The 16,946-nt window shown below is 50.3% G+C and overlaps 5 protein-coding genes across 5 annotated transcripts; 3 read left to right on the top strand and 2 right to left on the bottom strand.

Annotated features, from left to right (window-relative positions):
- Positions 1-81: 81 nt before the first annotated feature.
- On the bottom strand, positions 82-2,232 carry BGZ61DRAFT_588431 (GMC oxidoreductase; the record flags this gene model as incomplete). Its single annotated transcript, XM_046256523.1, has 2 exons — positions 2,049-2,232; positions 82-1,996 (listed from the first exon to the last, which is right to left on the bottom strand). Exons 1-2 carry the CDS (start codon positions 2,108-2,110, stop codon positions 82-84), a joined length of 1,977 nt encoding a protein of 658 aa, XP_046104091.1. The 5' UTR covers positions 2,111-2,232.
- A 907-nt stretch (positions 2,233-3,139) lies between these two features.
- On the top strand, positions 3,140-4,979 carry BGZ61DRAFT_31688 (uncharacterized protein). Its single transcript, XM_046238879.1, has 8 exons — positions 3,140-3,292; positions 3,348-3,486; positions 3,542-3,726; positions 3,777-3,813; positions 3,883-3,950; positions 4,001-4,374; positions 4,426-4,493; positions 4,546-4,979. The coding sequence occupies exons 1-8, from the start codon at positions 3,170-3,172 to the stop codon at positions 4,905-4,907; spliced, it is 1,356 nt and encodes a 451-aa protein (XP_046104090.1). The 5' UTR covers positions 3,140-3,169; the 3' UTR covers positions 4,908-4,979.
- Positions 4,980-6,492: 1,513 nt separating this feature from the next.
- Positions 6,493-8,093, top strand: BGZ61DRAFT_352562 (aldehyde dehydrogenase domain-containing protein; the record flags this gene model as incomplete). The annotated part of the gene is made up of 3 exons (XM_046240443.1): positions 6,493-6,557; positions 6,626-7,025; positions 7,077-8,093. The coding sequence occupies 3 exons, from the start codon at positions 6,493-6,495 to the stop codon at positions 8,091-8,093; spliced, it is 1,482 nt and encodes a 493-aa protein (XP_046104089.1).
- Positions 8,094-8,545: 452 nt separating this feature from the next.
- BGZ61DRAFT_420386 (fungal-specific transcription factor domain-containing protein) lies at positions 8,546-10,836 on the bottom strand (the record flags this gene model as incomplete). Its single annotated transcript, XM_046243484.1, has 2 exons — positions 8,546-10,708; positions 10,748-10,836. The coding sequence occupies 2 exons, from the start codon at positions 10,834-10,836 to the stop codon at positions 8,638-8,640; spliced, it is 2,160 nt and encodes a 719-aa protein (XP_046104088.1). The 3' UTR covers positions 8,546-8,637.
- Positions 10,837-12,761: 1,925 nt separating this feature from the next.
- On the top strand, positions 12,762-16,896 carry BGZ61DRAFT_478062 (ankyrin repeat-containing domain protein; the record flags this gene model as incomplete). Its single annotated transcript, XM_046248967.1, has 3 exons — positions 12,762-13,686; positions 13,743-14,544; positions 14,604-16,896. 3 exons carry the CDS (start codon positions 12,762-12,764, stop codon positions 16,894-16,896), a joined length of 4,020 nt encoding a protein of 1,339 aa, XP_046104087.1.
- Positions 16,897-16,946: the final 50 nt, after the last annotated feature.

Below are 16,946 nucleotides of genomic sequence, written 5' to 3'. Positions count from 1 at the left end.
TCACCACAGTAGCCAACTCTGACCCTGAAGGAATTATTCATTATTAGTACATACAATTTACAGTTGCGCAAACTCAATGCCCTAGACCCCGAGTATAACATCAGCTGCTTTCTCACTGATCATATACACGGGCACTGCAATATAAAACCCAGGAATCTTCGGAAACACGGAGGCATCTACCACGCGTAACCCTTCTGTTCCCCTGACGCGGAACTTGGAGTCCAAGACGGCCATAGTATCCCCATCCGCTCCAATAGGGCATGTGCAACTAGCATGGTGCCCCCAAGCCTCATTCTTTGCAAACTGCGCAAGACCCGCGTCGCTGACATCGGATCCTGGCCACACCTCGGTAAAGCCACCAGTGAGTGGAAGTGTGTTCTGGAGCATTTTGCGCGAGAGTTTCATGCCTTCGACAAGGGCTTGGACGTCCTTTGCCGCATCTGCTGCATTCTCGAAGGAATTGAACTCGATTTGCGGAACATCACGAGGGTCCGAGGACCGGAGTGTGATTGTGCCTGCTCGATTTCGGGTGTGGGCTTTCAACACGATCCAAGTCCAGTGACGGGCATCTGCTGTGCCGTTGGCCGAGTATCCAGGATAGTAGCCCGGGAAGTTGACTGGCGCCCCGGCAATGAATAGATCCGGGTTATCCACTGCGACAGAGGACTTCTTGACAATTCCCAGAGCGATGCCGTTCGATCCATAGATGCCCCGTTTCCCATCGGTGGCGCCGCTCTGCCACTTCTTCAAACACGGATCATCCGAGGAGCGGAGAAAAGTACAGTCTTCAATAATCTGAAAGTCTGTCGGAGTCTTGCCAACCACTGATGTTTCGTAGCGGTCCTGGAGGTTGGTGCCTACACCAGGGAGATCGACGACAACAGGGATGTCGAATGAGGTGAGCTCGTCCTTGGGCCCAATGCCGCTGAGTTTCAGTAGCTGAGGGGTGTTAAATGCACCTGCTGAGATGATGACCTCGGAAGAAGCGTTCACAGTCCCGGCTACACCCTGAAAGGTGCTCTTGAATCGCGGGTCGGCTTTGTAGAGACTCTGCCCGACAAGAAAGTCAACTCCAACAGCGCGGGGCTTGGCGCCACTCTTGTCGAACCGGATCTTGGTGGCCAAGGTGTTGAGTTTAATGTCCAAATAATATTTCCTTGAACCGTCCGAATTCTTCGCGGCAGCTGTGCTCAGTACAAACTCGCGAGGTCCAGCCCGAACCCCGTCCTTCACGGCGATGGGGACTTGGTAGAGACCTTCGGCTGAATCTCGACCCGTGGAATCAACATTCAAGTCACGGAGTAGAACGTCGCCAAGACCCGCAATGGTGGATAGGATCATGCCGAGAAGGCTCTTTCCCATGGCTGAAGCGGCCGAGAGGATGACGGTGAGAAGCTTCACATCCTGAATCACTAGGCCGAGATCCGTTACCGTGGTCGTCAACCACCCGCTGAAGCCGTGGCCGACAATGCCGTTGGGCAAGTACTCGGCTTTCTCGAGACGCTTAAAGTACTGGCGCATATTTGACGCGGTCCACGTCTGATCCCCTGTCAGGGTGGCGATGTCATTCCAGTCGCTCTTGTGTGGATAGACGGTGATCAGGGCGTTGTGGGATCCGCAGCCTCCTAGGGTTCCAGCGCGAGGGTAAAGGATGCCAAGAGGAGTGGCGCCAGTTGGGGGATTCAATCCGACATACGTGTCTCCGGACGTGGTACGGTAGGTCATCTTCGAATCCTTCTCTTGCGTATCCAGGTCGCTGTAATGATTGACGAAGTAATCCCACTTCATCGGGTCGTATTCAGTCGACTGGGTGCTGAGGGCGGGAACTTGGTAGGGAATCGAGTCGCCTTGGTCGTCGCCTGCTTCAATGAGCAGTACTTTTTTGCCTGCAATGGCAAGTCGAGCTGCCAATGGGCCGCCGCCGGGACCAGAGCCGATGACTACATAGTCGTAGGTGGTTAAGATGTCCGACTGGCGTGGCGAGAGGTTGGTCGGTCTTAAAGATGTTAGCCCGAGCTACTTGCAGAGAGAGGTCGTGGGGATCTTACAGTATTGAGGCGGAAGTAAGAGAGGCCAAGGTGGCCAGAAGGAGAGAGCGATGCCAGTACATTTTGGTCAATTGAAGTCGTTCATACGGTTTAGTGATGTCACCAGCCCCTCTCTGGGGATGTGTGTAAACGATCTCTTCGGCTATGCTCTTGGAAGCATATGAGCGGCACCTTTTCAAAACATAGGTCGGCGGATTTGATAATAAAGGAAGCGACGGATGTGGACCTTGTACTAGACTGGAAGGTGGTGATTGCACTTGTTAGAACCATGTCGTTCCCTTTATATGTCACTGAAAACTTGATATAGCATCATGTGACGCGCCATCGGCTATTAGAAATGCATGTGACGATGCGAACTACTGGCGTCGATATCAATCGGCCTGGGGCGTTAAGGTTCGTACCGGCCTCAACATCCTTGCCTTCCGTTCTCAGCAGCGCGATCTGGATTGTCCGTTGTCCTTTTGAGATTCTGCTCCACAGTTGCTTCGGCTATAAACCTCCTCACAGGAAGGTGTCATTCCGATACGGCATATACGAGTCTACGAGATAACCAGACGGAGCCGGGTCTTCATGCGGACGGATGCTGTGCCAAGAGTGTGGCAGCTATCGACGGGAACACATTGCTACATTTGCCACATCGGTCACTCTCCCTAAAGCCAAGAGCATGATGCATGGTCCTTTCACATCAGCTAGCCAAATCGCTATATGAGCTCCGTAAAATGCTACCCATCCGCCTACCCATGTTGATCCGAAAAAGGACTAACTGCCGGCGCTATTGATTAAATTGCGTGCTCGAGACGCAGGGGTTTCCGGGCTGAACATCGAAATGCAACGCCACAACTGTCACAACTGTCCGGGAACCTGCAGGGTGCTAAAAGACCACATGGAATCACAGGCGAGCCCTAAGCGAAGATCAATCTGGCAACTTTGTATTTGCGGGGGAGTCTAATCCGGCCGCACCTCCGATCGATTATTGTTCACGGGGCTATAGTATAGGTCCGATCACGCTGGCCCCTTTATTAAATACCTCGTAAAATCTCCGCATGATATTTGCTCGCAAGGGGGGAGAACTTTAATTTCATCCGCCGAAACTCCATCGTCCTTGCTCTCAGGCATTCGCAATGGTGAACAAGGACGGATTCCGCTTCTCATGGATCGTGACTCTATTCTGGTGCATCGTCAATGCGCCGTTTGGAGCTAGCCAAGACCTCGCTTCTATAGCGGAGCTACTTCCTGACTGTGCAGTGAGCAATTACTCTCCACCTTTGGATTCCGCTTGACTGACAATCCTTGTGATAGCTGCCGTGTCTGTCAAGTAGTTTTCAAGAAGCCGCCTGTAACCTCACAGCAGTGCCAGAATGCCTATGTCCCAACACCACGCTCCAGGCAGATGTGTCGGATTGTGTCCGGCTGTCTTGCGCATTCAATGACCAAATTAGTACGTATGGTCGCTGTGTTATTGCGCTGCGAAATCTGACATTTCCGTTTTTTAGCCGTTTCAGCACTCACCCAGGAACTGTGCACCGGGTATCCGATCGAATCTCGTAGCGACCAACTCGTCATAACCTCCATTGCATGCGCTGCAATCACCTTCCCCATCGTGGTTTTGCGGTGCATCGCGAGGTTAAAGGTAACCAGCAGGCTTTGGTGGGACGACTGGACAGCTCTCATTGCTACGGTACACTCAGCCCCGGAAAACAAACAGTGCAATTCTGAAATGAATAATAGGCCTTCTTAGCTGGTCTTATTGGTGTTGAAATTCGAAGTGCGTTTGTTTATTCTTTTGATACGAGCCTTTCCCGGACAGCACCCACTAATTTTGCTACAACGACAGGCGCCGACCTAGGGCTAGGTCGTCATTATTGGAACCTGGACACAGAAAACGCCCAAACTATCCTTCAGGTTGGTTATATCCAAGAACGACCTTCATCTACGGCTAACCTGGGACTTAGTTGATCTATGCGTTTCAAATATTATACATCTTGATCCAAGTTTCAGCAAAGGGATCCCTCCTCGCCTTCTACAGACGCATCTTCCCAAATCGCCGCTTTCAGATTGCGGTTTGGGCAGGCCTGGCATTTCTTCTCGGCCATGGCATCGTGTTTTTATGTCTCATCATCTTTCAATGCCGTCCTATCGATAGTATATGGAACCGCAACCTAGAAGGAAAATGTCTTAATATCACAGCAATTGTTAATTCTGGTGCTGCATTGAGTATTGTTGAGGACATTGCTTTTCTTGTCATGCCCATTCCAGAATTGTTGAAACTGCAACTTGGAACAAGAAAACGGGCCGCATTATTACTCATCTTTAGTATCGGGTCCTTGTACGTATCACCCGTTTCACTGACGCAAGAACTCTCGGCTTATTTTATTAGCGCATGCGTCACCAGCATGATACGCCTGAAGTACCTCGTCAATTTTGATAATTCGCTTGACGAAACCTGTAAAGTGCTCCGTCAAACTGACGCGACGTCATAATCTAATCATTCAAATAGGGGACTATGTCAACGTTATAATATGGTCCGTGATTGAGTTATCCTGCGCCTTGGCTTGCGCTAGCCTCCCCGCAGTGTGGCCTCTGGTAAAAAAGATTCCAGGAATCCTGAGTACTGTCACAGGGTCGAGACCCAGAGACACCACAGACTTCAGCAACCGAGAGTCCCACATCAAGTCAGACGTTAAGGTGCTAAGCCGGCCTCAGAACCGTGGGTTCGAACAGCTTTCTGATCTGCCAAGGAAACACGCCAGCAAGGGTGGGGGAGGACGACAACTGTATCTACGAGATACAAATGCATATCTAGATATGGAGTCAAGCAGTAAGGAAGATTTTGAGTTGCAAACAATTACCAAGGGGTAGTTATAATTTTAATTCAGCTATGTTGCTTTGTATTTCTTGAAACTAGTATAGATCACCCGATTTACGGTTAAGATATAAAGTCTGAGAGAATTCAAACAGGAGGATTAGGAGCATGACATGTCAATATTGACGACACAACATATCCGTCTTTGTCACTAGCTGGTGTATATGTGGGTTATCTTCATTAATGCAAGAGCAACTTCCACGGAGATCTTTGCCGGAGGTATATAATATATAGTCCTCTGCTTGCGTCAATGTTTGTGCTTACCCGTGCCTGTGCTTGATTTCCATGTCCATGAAATTACGATCCGAGAGTCTTTTACTTCTCTCTCATACTTGCTCATCTAATTCGTGCATAGTTCGACATTTTCTCTGATGCTGGCGATCCCAGTAAGGTAGTGAACCCCTGAAGGCTATGTCCCCGCAGTTCATACCGAGGGGCTACGGCCAGGTCTATACCCATCTCGTGTGTTCTGGAGTCGTTTGACGGCATGATCACTTCCAGCACATGTTCCCCGCCGATGATTCTTTTCTCGTAGCTATTTTCATCCTTCTTTATCCTAAAATAATGTCGCCGACACCAAAATGTCATTGGCCCGGACTACCTAACGTGCATCTTCGGTAGGTTAAAACCGTCCAACTTGCCAAATCTTCTCCTACAGCTACAATATATGATGCTGCAATTCTTTTATCCACTTATTTCATCATACAGACGACATTTATTCAACAAAAGTAGCCTTAGCAGTGCTGAATTGACAGTCATTCCAATCCAAGTGGGTATAGGGTAGGTGATACCGCCCAGCCTCCACCTTCATCCACACTATCTTCGCCATGGAACATAGTGACCCGCATCCTGGCAATACATGAAACATCTCCTAAGATCACAATGACAGCAATTATTAAACTAAAAATACACTAACCACTAATATAAACAGGTTTTGTTGGTTGAGTCCCCATCTCCTTAACCCCATACTACGTCCGCTTCTTGGTTGTGGTCCTTACCATTCCGCCTCTCTCTCCGCCGATTCCCGTGGTTTATAGTATTACAATCGGGGCAGACCTCAAGACTTGGAAACCAATGCAAATGAAAAGCCGATGCCAACCTAAACAGACAATTCATCTTACTAAGCACCCCGGAGTGACAACCGAGGGCCGACCGGAGTACTCCGAATCATGCTAGCCCCGCCCCAGCGCCAGCCAAAAGGAGATGTCCGACGCAGATCTTCCCTGCGTGTTGCGGAGCCGCAGTTACCAGGGTCTCTAACTCCAGTGGCTCGAGGACACATACAGTGTTATGAAGCATGTTGTGTGGGGGAAAGTGTGACGTTGGTGACAGAAATCAAGCCTGCTTGGTAAGATGACGATAATTCGATCGGAGTTGTTATGTGAAGCTACCGCTCCGGTTCGTCCATTTAGTGCACGGTTACAGTTGCAAGAACTATTAATACCACTGGTCTCAACCGCCCTAGGTAATGCTGTAAGTGTTCTCTACCGTCGTATTCTCTACTATTACACTTTGGTACCTCATTGTCTCTACCAAAAGCTAGTCTTCTCAAGTTCTCCGAACTCAGCTAACTCCATCGCCATGACTTCTCTTACTGTCGAGTTGAAGACGCCCGTCACCGGTCCGTATCAGCAGCCCATCGGCCTGTAAGTGTTCCCGTCTCCCTCACTGAAGGGACCTGCAATCTATACCAGTAGCGGTTAACACGTAGCAGGTTCATCAACGGCAAGTGGGTTGAGAGTGTTGACAAGAAGAAGCTCGAAGTTGTGAACCCTTCAACCGAAGAGGTCATCGTTTCGGTCTACGAGGGCACTGAGAAGGACATCGACCTCGCTGTCGACGCAGCTCGAGCTGCCTTTGACGGGGTCTGGAAGACCACGGCACCCGAGCAACGAGGCATTCTGCTTAACAAGCTGGCCGATCTTGCCCAGCAAAACAAGGAGTTGCTTGCTGCAGTCGAATCGCTTGATAATGGAAAGTCGATCAACAATGCGCGTGGGGACGTGGACGGTGTGATCGGCTGTCTGCGATACTACGCTGGCTGGGCCGATAAAATTGAGGGAAAGACGATCGATATTGCCCCGGACATGTTTCACTATACCAGGTCGGAGCCGGTGAGTTTTCCGCCAGCGCCGCTACGATAACATAATCACTAACAAGTTCAGATTGGTGTTTGTGGGCAAATCATCCCGTGGAACTTCCCGCTTTTGATGTTTGCATGGAAGATCGGACCAGCTCTCGCAACCGGAAATACTGTTGTCATGAAGACGGCCGAACAAACGCCTCTGTCTGGTCTAGTGTTCACACAATTCATTCAGCAGGCTGGATTCCCTCCTGGTGTTTTCAACCTTGTCACCGGAATTGGTAGAGTTGCCGGAGCAGCTCTCTCTTCTCACATGGGCGTCGACAAGATCGCGTTCACAGGCTCGACTGTTGTTGGTCGACAGATCATGAAGGCCGCAGCTGCATCTAACCTCAAGAAGGTTACGCTGGAGCTGGGCGGCAAGTCTCCCAATATCGTCTTCAATGATGCTAATCTTGAAGAAACCGTTGATTGGGTTAACTTTGGCATCTACTACAACCACGGACAGATCTGCTGCGCGGGCAGCCGAATCTATGTTCAAGAAGGCATCTACGACAAATTCCTTGAGGCTTTGAAGAAGCGCGCAGAGGCGAACAAGGTCGGCGACCCGTTCCAGGAGGAGACTTTCCAAGGGCCGCAAGTCAGCCAGCTTCAGTATGACCGGGTCATGTCTTATATTGATTCCGGTCGTACCGAAGGCGCTACCGTGGTCACCGGCGGCTCTCGTCTCGGTGACAAGGGCTACTTCATCCAGCCCACCATCTTCTCCGATGTTCGACCTGACATGAAGATTATGCAAGAGGAGATCTTTGGACCTGTCTGCTCCGTTGCCAAGTTCAAGGACGAAGCGGAGGCCATTCGACTCGCCAATGATTCAACCTACGGATTGGCTGCTGGCGTCCACACCCAGAACCTCAACACTGCAGTCCGCGTTTCGAACGCTCTACAGGCCGGCACTGTCTGGATCAACTGTTACAACATGATCCATTGGGCTTTGCCATTTGGAGGATATAAAGAATCCGGCATCGGCCGGGAGCTTGGAGAAGCTGCGCTTGAAAATTATACACAGTCAAAGTCAGTTGCCGTTCGTTTGGGTTAAGAGGTTGTGGGAAGTGTTTGGCAGGAACATAGAAAGTCATACAGTCGTTTAAGAAGGACCAATTTATCAGCTAGTGAATAACAGGACTCAGTTTTGCTCTTTTGGACGTGCCCGTAACCTCTGAGCGCTCGGGAATCTTGCGCTAGAACCAGTTCTCGCTGGGTAGTAGATACGTATAGGCCAGTCACTGTGACTTGCTCTAAGGCGATACAGGTGCTATGAGAGTGCTATTACCCCCGCTATATTACAGCAAAATAATCTCACCAGCTACCTCTAAGGTGTTGGACCTGCTCCTCATCGCTCGTGAGCATGTTGGACTCCGTGAGCCGGGCCATTAAACACTCATAATTGGGAAGTCGTTTCTCTTGCACTTCCGTATGTCTTGCTTTCTAACTTGGTACTACTGTTGATACTCTAGGCTTACAACTCTTTTCGATCATTGCCAAACAAGGCGCTCATCATACATGTTGACCGCACCGGCAATACAAGACCAACCACAAAACAAAACGCCCTGTTGAAACCGGTTCCGAAATTTACTTGTCAATCAGGCACCGAATCCCCCAATATCCGGCCACAGCATCCTAGGCACGGCCCATTGATCAACATCGAAAGCCATATTGAGGGTGTTTTGCAACGACGCCGTCGTCATCTCATCAAGACGAAACTCATTTTCCGCTAAGGTCACTTCCGCAGTTTGATCCGGAAGGTGGGCATTAGCGCTGGGCCGTGTGTAATTTGACGCATAGTGCTCCATATTCTCCTTCATGCTTTCGCCAAAGGCGGCAAGCATTTCTGAATCTTGAGACGCGACGAGGTTGATCTTGACATGAAGTTGACGTACAACATTAGCAGCTCTGACTGCTACTGCGAAACTTTCTCCAAATTTATCCAGGACGTTTAGAGAGAGATCAATGCTCCCCCTGGCATCTGTCGCGGACGGAGCTAGCGGGCAAGCGAGCACAAAGCCCACAAGCGTCATGGACGCGTTCCACTGCCATTGGAAGGCTTCATGCCAACCCGTTAGGATAGTAGTGGAAGACAGAACCTGATGCATGATGTTTGTGAATGCACTAGCATGCGCGGCGCACTTGATAGCGGCTTGCTCCACAGAGTTGGAGGCTGGGGCTGTGCCAAAGGAGATGAAAGGACGATAAAGGTTTGTGCAAAGGTTGTGATACATCAGCTCCAGCAGGAGGCGTTGTCGTTGAAGCCAAAGGGGAGCGAACGGCTCTATGTCTAGGCCATAAGTCTCTGTCGAAAATGGGTGACCGTTATTGATCCGGTTGGTTTTAAGTGCAGCAGGAACAGAATGTACCCATCCTTCTAACTCTTTCATCTTGATGTCCAAAGCTATGGCATGGGCTTCCAACGCATCTTGCTCGTCCGACGTGGGGGAGTCGATGTATGCATTTTGCTGTTCAAAAATGGTGCTGTAGATGGCTCTGGTAATTAGAAATAGCTTGGCATGCTGGTGATGGAAGCTCAGCCATGTGAGATTGTCCCCTAGAGGAGCGAAACTGGAGCCTGCTTGCATAGCGACGTCTAACGTATGATCCGGAAGCCGAGGTGAGAACTGCGATTGGGATAGAAGAAAGGGACGGCCGTACTTCATTCCAATCTTGCTGTCAAGGATATAAACCGCCCACCACAAGCGCCGCCGCATCTCCCTCTCCTTGAGTGGCATGGTGGCCGGGGGATCGATATGAAGGCCGAGCATGTATGCTGTCCGGACCACCATCGCGCAAGCACTGTCTGACATGTTCTGGAAGGTGGCGCAACACAGATAAACGCTGCAAAGGATTTGGCATTGCAGCGTGGAGACCGATGGACTCTCCAGCTCGTATGCCAGAAGCTTCTGACAGCGGAGGTAATATCCTTGGCCAGCCACTGTCGCGTCGCCTTCTGCCGCGTTGAAAAGTCGCCCTGACGAGACCCCAAGCTGCATCGACATGGCAACCACGATATCAACAAGTGATGAAGGCCTTCTCATGTCTCCCTGTGTCGTCCATAATGACCGGTAGTGTTGTCTGAACTCGGCCTCGTCAAGGATGGGAAACACCGCCGTGTGATAAGAGTGCCAGTAGAGCTCAAGAAAGTACTCTTCCTGCATCAGACTCAAGTATTCCCCATCCAGAGCCGAGTGGGTCGTGTTGCTGCACTGTTGGCTAGACGGTTGGCGTTTATTTATAAGTGGGATAGCGCTCGTTGTCTCGTCGAGGAGTGAGCTTGTTGGATTTGAGTTGACGATGGCGTCTGAGGTGTTTGTCTGAGGACTAGCTGGACCTAGGCAGCTCGATATTCGCCCGATGAAGTGAAAAAGCGATGACGGTCCATACCACGTCTCGTTCGGGGACTGCCCGGCACGAACATGGATGCCATCCCGGCACCAGGGCGAACTTCGGTGGCGGTGACCAGCACTCGGAGAGGGAGCCGATGGAGAAAATCCCAGGGTCAAAGGTGGACTCAGGTGTTGTCTCGGCTCAGTGTCTAGACTATTTTGTTTCTCCCGAAGCTCTGATTCAAGCTCGTCGACCTTGCGCTTGAGGCGTTCAATCTCATTGTGAGCCTGGAGGAGAGTAGTGGAATTGATGGCCGCGTTGCTACATTGTCCGCCCCTGACCTTGCAATTCGAACACGGGATGTGATTGTCGCACTTGACACGATGCTGCCGACAGGAATCGCATGCTCTGACAACCTGGGCCCGTTTCTTGCGGGCATGAGACGCTTGTGCCGTGGAAGACATGGAGTCGGCCGTAAGGCTCCGGGTCCGTTCCTGGGTGGGTCTGCGGAGTTGACCAGACATATCCGAACCAACGATCGATATCTCAGGGTTGGAGCATGAAGTTCAGATGGGTTGATTATCCGGAGGATGACCGTTGACGCTGGGTGACTCGGCGGAGTGGATGACCTCAAGTTTCATAGGGCCCGGGGTGCTCCGGGGGCTTTATTTGGATTACCAATCAACTTAGTGTCTAATTTGCAGACCTCCTCTTCGTAACCAATGTCACCAGCTACATTTCCAAGTTATGGCGGATAGCCGTCGCATCGTCCATGCTTATCTCACGCACTTGACTCAGTTCCTTTCATCCGGTGCCGCTCTCCCTGGATCGGATATCCCATCGCTTCGGAAGAAACGATTTGGTACGAGCATACGTCGCGTGTTGCAATGAGGGGTCAGCGACCGATTTTCCTCATCTAAGGGCTCCAGCACCTGCACAACAGTTGTCTCACGTAAGTCTACGAGGAGAAGTCTGTGAAATCATTAGTGACGGTGATTCAGCAGCTCTTGAACTGCATGGAAACCGCGGCCTCCGGGCGAATAGGATCGCTCCGCGCTCAGAGTGCTGAACCTGATCTTGTTCGGAGTACTCCGAGGGCGCATTTGACAAGCTGCCTCACTCAGCAACTCGGTCGAAAGGGCCAAGGTACTGGTTCGAGAAATTTCTATCACTTGCTCGTCGATTTTTTCCTCGTTCGCGTTCGCGTCAGCCTCGTAGCGTAGGTTCGCATAGTAGTTCCGGCTCCAGTGTTGCACTAATAAGCGTGCAAAAAGGTGTGGCGACAAAAAGTAGAGGCTTGGCGTACGGCGGATTTCTTATTTTCCCAATAAAACACTGGACTACACAATCAGAGCATATTTAATTAATTAACACTTCGTGAAATTGAATACCCCAGTTGATTTTGCACCTACTTGATATGTTCGTATGCTATGCACTGTCTTGCCGCAATTCTCACGAGCGGAGGAACCAGTCCGGCCTTCCTCCCCGCCATTGCCCTCCCGAGCTAGGATAAACTTGAGGCGACAGTCGGGACCGTAGTTGAGGCTAGTTCCATAATTTCAGCGAAGGGTTTGATCTCCTTGTTAGTTGTAAGCGGATGATACTAGATTGTACGGCGGCAGACTCTACAGAATGAGGACTCTGGAAGACCTCTAAAAAGCGTGGGACCCTCGCTCTGCGTTGAGACATCAAGGATTGTAGATTATCTACTACTGCAGATATCCGGTAGGTGTTGTTGCAGTGCATTCTAACGTCAAAAAAAAATAGCAGGGACGCAGGCAATGTGGCTGGGATCAGTACCCGGCCAACAATTGAGATCGGGAGGTGCTAAATAAGCGCTCCTTGTTTGATCAAGAGCATATTCGCGTAACCTTCTGATAGAGCGATATGCTAGCTTACAGCAAGGGGGGTGAGATTCCCTCAAAATCCTGTCTTAAAGAAACAAGGGTCAACACAATGATCCGATTCCGGATACGCACCTGATTGAACAGACACCCACTTGCTTGAATGTACCGTTACATTTCCATCACCGCGCTTTCAATTTCCATCACATAACCCCCAATACGAAAGGAGAATCCAACTTGAGAATTGAGCAAGCAAGGCCACTAACCGCCACCCTGCTGAGACCTGCAGCCTCCTTAAGCAGTCGCCCCATCGTCCGCCATACAGCTTGCAGCTGACGTGTCTGAAATCCAAGCCACTTATGTACGTTGGTTCCAGCTGAGTGACTGTTACTTCAGCCGCACGAGGTCTTGGCAAGGCGGCAAAATCTCCATCCTCCCCCCGCAATCGCTCTTTGCAAATTGACCGTTCGCATCTTTACCTGCCTTTCACGCGTCTTTACGTCTGCCAAGTTACTAATCTTACCCTATCGTTTCGGACTGTTTCAATGGAACAGCAAGCTATCAGGCCGAGGACCCACAGCGACTACACTGTGGGTTGGGTCTGCGCGCTGCCAAAAGAGCAGACTGCGGCAATTGCCATGCTCGATCAGCGACATCCAGAACTTCCAAGGCCACCAAATGACCAGAACGCGTACACACTCGGCTCTATCGGTGGACATCACATCGTCATCGCCTGCCTTCCGAAAGGCAAAATCGGCAACAATTCAGCAGCTACCGTGGCCACTCGGATAACGCAGACTTTCCCTTCCATCAAGGTTGGCCTCATGGTCGGCATCGGCGGTGGAATTCCGCCCGAGGTCAGGCTTGGTGATGTTGTCATTGGTACACCCACTGCCGAATACCCTGGTGTAGTTCAGTGGGATCTGGGCAAGGCGGAGGACGGTGGCAATTTCGTACGAACCGGCTCACTGAACAACCCACCTAGCTTTTTGTTGACAGCGTTGACGAAAATGGAAAGCGAAGTCAGCATGTGCGGATCAAAGATACAGCAGTATCTCGATGAAGCTCTTGAGAAGTTCCCAAGACTAGCGCCAAAGTCCAGGAGGCCTACCTCTCCCGAGAATGCCGGCACCAAAGGCAATGACTCCCAGAAACCTCCTAGAGAATGCGAAGTTCACTACGGGCTTATTGCATCTGGGAACAAGGTGATCAAGGACGCCACTGTTCGAGATAAAATCAACTCCGACCTTGGCGGAAATGTCCTTTGTGTCGAAATGGAAGCAGCAGGACTAGTGGACTATCCGAGCATTGTTATTCGTGGCATCTGTGATTATGCTGATTCGGGGAAGAACAAAGATTGGCAAGAGCATGCCTCAGCTGTTGCTGCAGCATGCGCAAAGGAATTTCTAGGATACCTGCAGCCAAGTGATGTTGGCAATCAGCGCCCAATCAGCGAGGCATTAGGACAGCGTTAGTTATTTTCCCTCATTATTGACCTAGCTTAGGGTTACTAATTAACTCTTCAGTTCTTGAAAATGTTGATTCGTTGAGCGTGAAGGCGAGAACGGACGAGGAAGAGAAGATTCTTACCTGGATAACACCCTTCAACTATGGGGAGCAACACACAGACATCCTGAAGAGGCAACAACCTGGTACTTGTCAGTGGGTTCTAGACTCTGATGAGTACCACGACTGGGTGGATACGCCAAAGGGTGTTCTACTATGCCCGGGAATCCCTGGAGCGGGAAAGACGATAGTCACATCAGTTGTGGTTAACGATCTGACCAAGAACCTTGGTCAGCAACGTGACACTGGAATCGCCTACATATACTGCAGTCACCAGCAAAAGAACCAGCAAACGATCGACGACTTAGTCGCAAGCCTACTGAAACAGCTTGCCACGCGACAGGCTGCACTGCCGAGCGCCGTCACGGAGCTGTACCAACGACACAAGTATAAAGGCACGAGACCTTTGCTCGAGGAATACCTAAGTGCACTCCATTCCGTTTCCGCTTTGTACTCGAAGATCTTCATCATCGTCGATGCACTCGATGAGTTTCAAGAGGATAATGGTCGTCGAAGGGAGTTCCTAAGAGAACTTTTCAGCATCCGTGACAAATGCGGTGCTCACATTTTTGCGACATCGAGGTTCGTACCCGACATTGTTGATCAATTCAGGGGTTCCTCAACTTTGGAGATTCGTGCGAATACAGATGACGTCAAGAAATATCTCGAGGAAAACATGACAGATCTTTCCATCTCTGTGCCTCAGGGTTGCCAGCTGTGGGACGAGATAGTCAATGAGATCGCAGATGCCGCCAGTGGAATGTACGTTCTTGGTCAGCCATAAAGGCTAGGGAATCCATAAAGTACTAACTGATCGTTAGGTTTCTCTTGGCCAAGCTCTATCTCGGGTCAGTATCCGAAAAGGTCTCACCCAATGATGTCAGAGAGACATTAAAGGGATTCAAGAGACAGGGCCGAGAATCCACAGATAATAGTGCGGGCGAAATACTCGACAGTGCGTATGAACAAACCATGAACAGAATCGGCGCACAGAGTACAGAGTTCAAAAAGCTTGCATTCAATGTCCTGTCATGGATTACTTGCGCCAAGACGCGGCTGAATACATGGGAACTCCGTCACGCACTTGCAACAAGATCTCGACAATCCAGGCTCGATCCAGGAGATTTCATACAGCTACAACTCATCCTTCGAGTACGTGCTGGATTGGTCATTGTTGATGAAGAGAGCGATATTGTTCGGTTGGCTCATCACACTACGGAAGTATACTTTGACCGTAGAAAAGACGATTTGTTCCCCCAATGCGAGGCCAAGATCACAAAGGCCTGCATCACCTACCTCTCATTCAGCACTTTCGAAGATGGGTATTGTCAAACACCCACAGAACTGGAGAGGCGGTTAGATTCATTCAAGTTTTACGAATATGCGTCTCATAACTGGGGTCACCATGCTCGAGAGGCGAAACCGCACAGCACAGACATCCGAGACTTTCTCAGTCACGAGATGAAAGTGAAAGCATCTAGCCAGGCATTGATGATCAGCAATAAGAGCCCCGGATACCTTGGTCTTAGATATATAAGAACCGGCAACATGGTCCCCACTGGTTTCACGGCGCTGCATCTAGCGGCATACTTTGGGCTCGAAGAGCTAGTAATAACTCTACTGGAAAAATCCCCCCCAAACTCCCGCGACATGTATGGAAACACGCCATTGATGTATGGGGCAGCTTACGGACGCACCGCAGTGGTCAAATTGTTACTCAGCATTGATCAAGTTCAACCAGACGCCGAAAATAGGGAGCTCTCGATAGCAGCACAGAAAAGGCATGGAGGTGTCGTCGACCTGCTACTTGGGCATCCCAGCGTTGACCCTAACTTGGAATTCGGATACGATAATCCTACACCACTGTCATTTGCGGCAGAGAATGGCCATGCTGAAATAGTTGAGCGGCTACTTGGGCATCCTAAGATCGACCCTAACCTCTTCGACAAGAACCATAGTACACCACTCTTTGATTCAGCAAAGAACGGCCACACTGAAGTGGTGAAGCTGCTACTTGAGCATCCTGACATTAACCCTAACCTCTCCGACGAGAATAAAAGTACACCACTGTCTGTTGCAGCACAAATTGGCCACGCTGAAGTGGTCAAGCTGCTACTTGGGCATCCTGGCATGGACCACAAAACTCCGCTCTGGTGGGCCACAGCCTCTCTGAATCTAGACGTGGTAAAGTTACTTTTTCCGTCTGGCCACATCGAGCGAAGTCTCAAGGGCGAGGATGACTCTGACACGTGTGGAACACCAAAACGCGTCAGTTTACGTCGACACATTCTACTTGACTTGCGGAATGTTGATCTGCAGTCTAAGAATCTGCGTGGCCAGACACCGCTCCATTGGGCAATAGAATTTGGAGAAGAGGACGTCGTCAAGTCAATCCTCAGAACTGATGTTGACATGAATCGGAAGGATTTCGACGGCCGAACTCCCCTCATGACAGCGGCGATATGTGGGAACAGCGCCATTATGGAATGTTTGCTAGCCCAAGACAGCATTAATCCCAACGCTCGAGACAACACCGGTATGAACCCACTTCTACTAGGTGCCCTTCATGGACACGAGTCTATTGTGAGGCCACTACTAGCGAAGGACAGCGTTGATGTAAACGCTGCATACGTCCAGGGCGAGACACCACTGGTAGTAGCTGCTTTGAATGGACACGAGTCTATCGTGAGACTGTTACTTGCTAAAGATGGTGTTGATCTAAACACTAGACTTGCCACATATCTAACGCCGCTTGTAGCAGCTGCCAGTGGTGGACACGAGTCTATTGTGAGACTACTACTGGCTAAAGACGGTGTTGACGTGAACGCTACCGGCATGGTGGGCCGGACGCCACTGACGGTAGCTGCTATTGATGGGCACGAGCCTATTGTACAACTGCTACTAGCTCGAGAAGGTGCTGTAAACGCTACACACACCATGAGTCAGGCGAGATCCTATATATCGGACGAACGTGAACCCCTGAGTATGAGGACGTTGCTTGACATCAACGGTGGGGTTGATTTGAGATCCCAGAGTGTGAACGTCTTTGCGCCGCTTGATCGGATATTAGCAAACCATCTAGGGATAAGTCAGGATCCGATGCAAGAAGATTGAGGCACAAAGTAGAAAGAGATAATCTATGAAGTCTTTTTAAATAATGCTTC

The sequence above is a fragment of the Ilyonectria robusta genome (genome assembly GCF_021365365.1).
Source record: "Ilyonectria robusta strain PMI_751 chromosome Unknown BGZ61scaffold_10, whole genome shotgun sequence".
NCBI classification, from domain to species: Eukaryota; Fungi; Ascomycota; class Sordariomycetes; order Hypocreales; family Nectriaceae; genus Ilyonectria; species Ilyonectria robusta.
The sequence above is the reverse complement of the archived record's forward strand: the minus strand, read 5'-3'. Positions and strand labels throughout refer to the sequence as shown.

Coding starts and splice junctions, on each gene's coding strand:
- BGZ61DRAFT_31688 (XM_046238879.1), top strand. CDS start 3,170: ATGGTGAACAAGGACGGATTCCGCTTCTCATGGATCGTGACTCTATTC. Junction 3,951..4,000: donor ACGCCCAAACTATCCTTCAG/GTTGGTTATATC, acceptor CCTGGGACTTAG/TTGATCTATGCGTTTCAAAT. Junction 4,375..4,425: donor ATCTTTAGTATCGGGTCCTT/GTACGTATCACC, acceptor TTATTTTATTAG/CGCATGCGTCACCAGCATGA.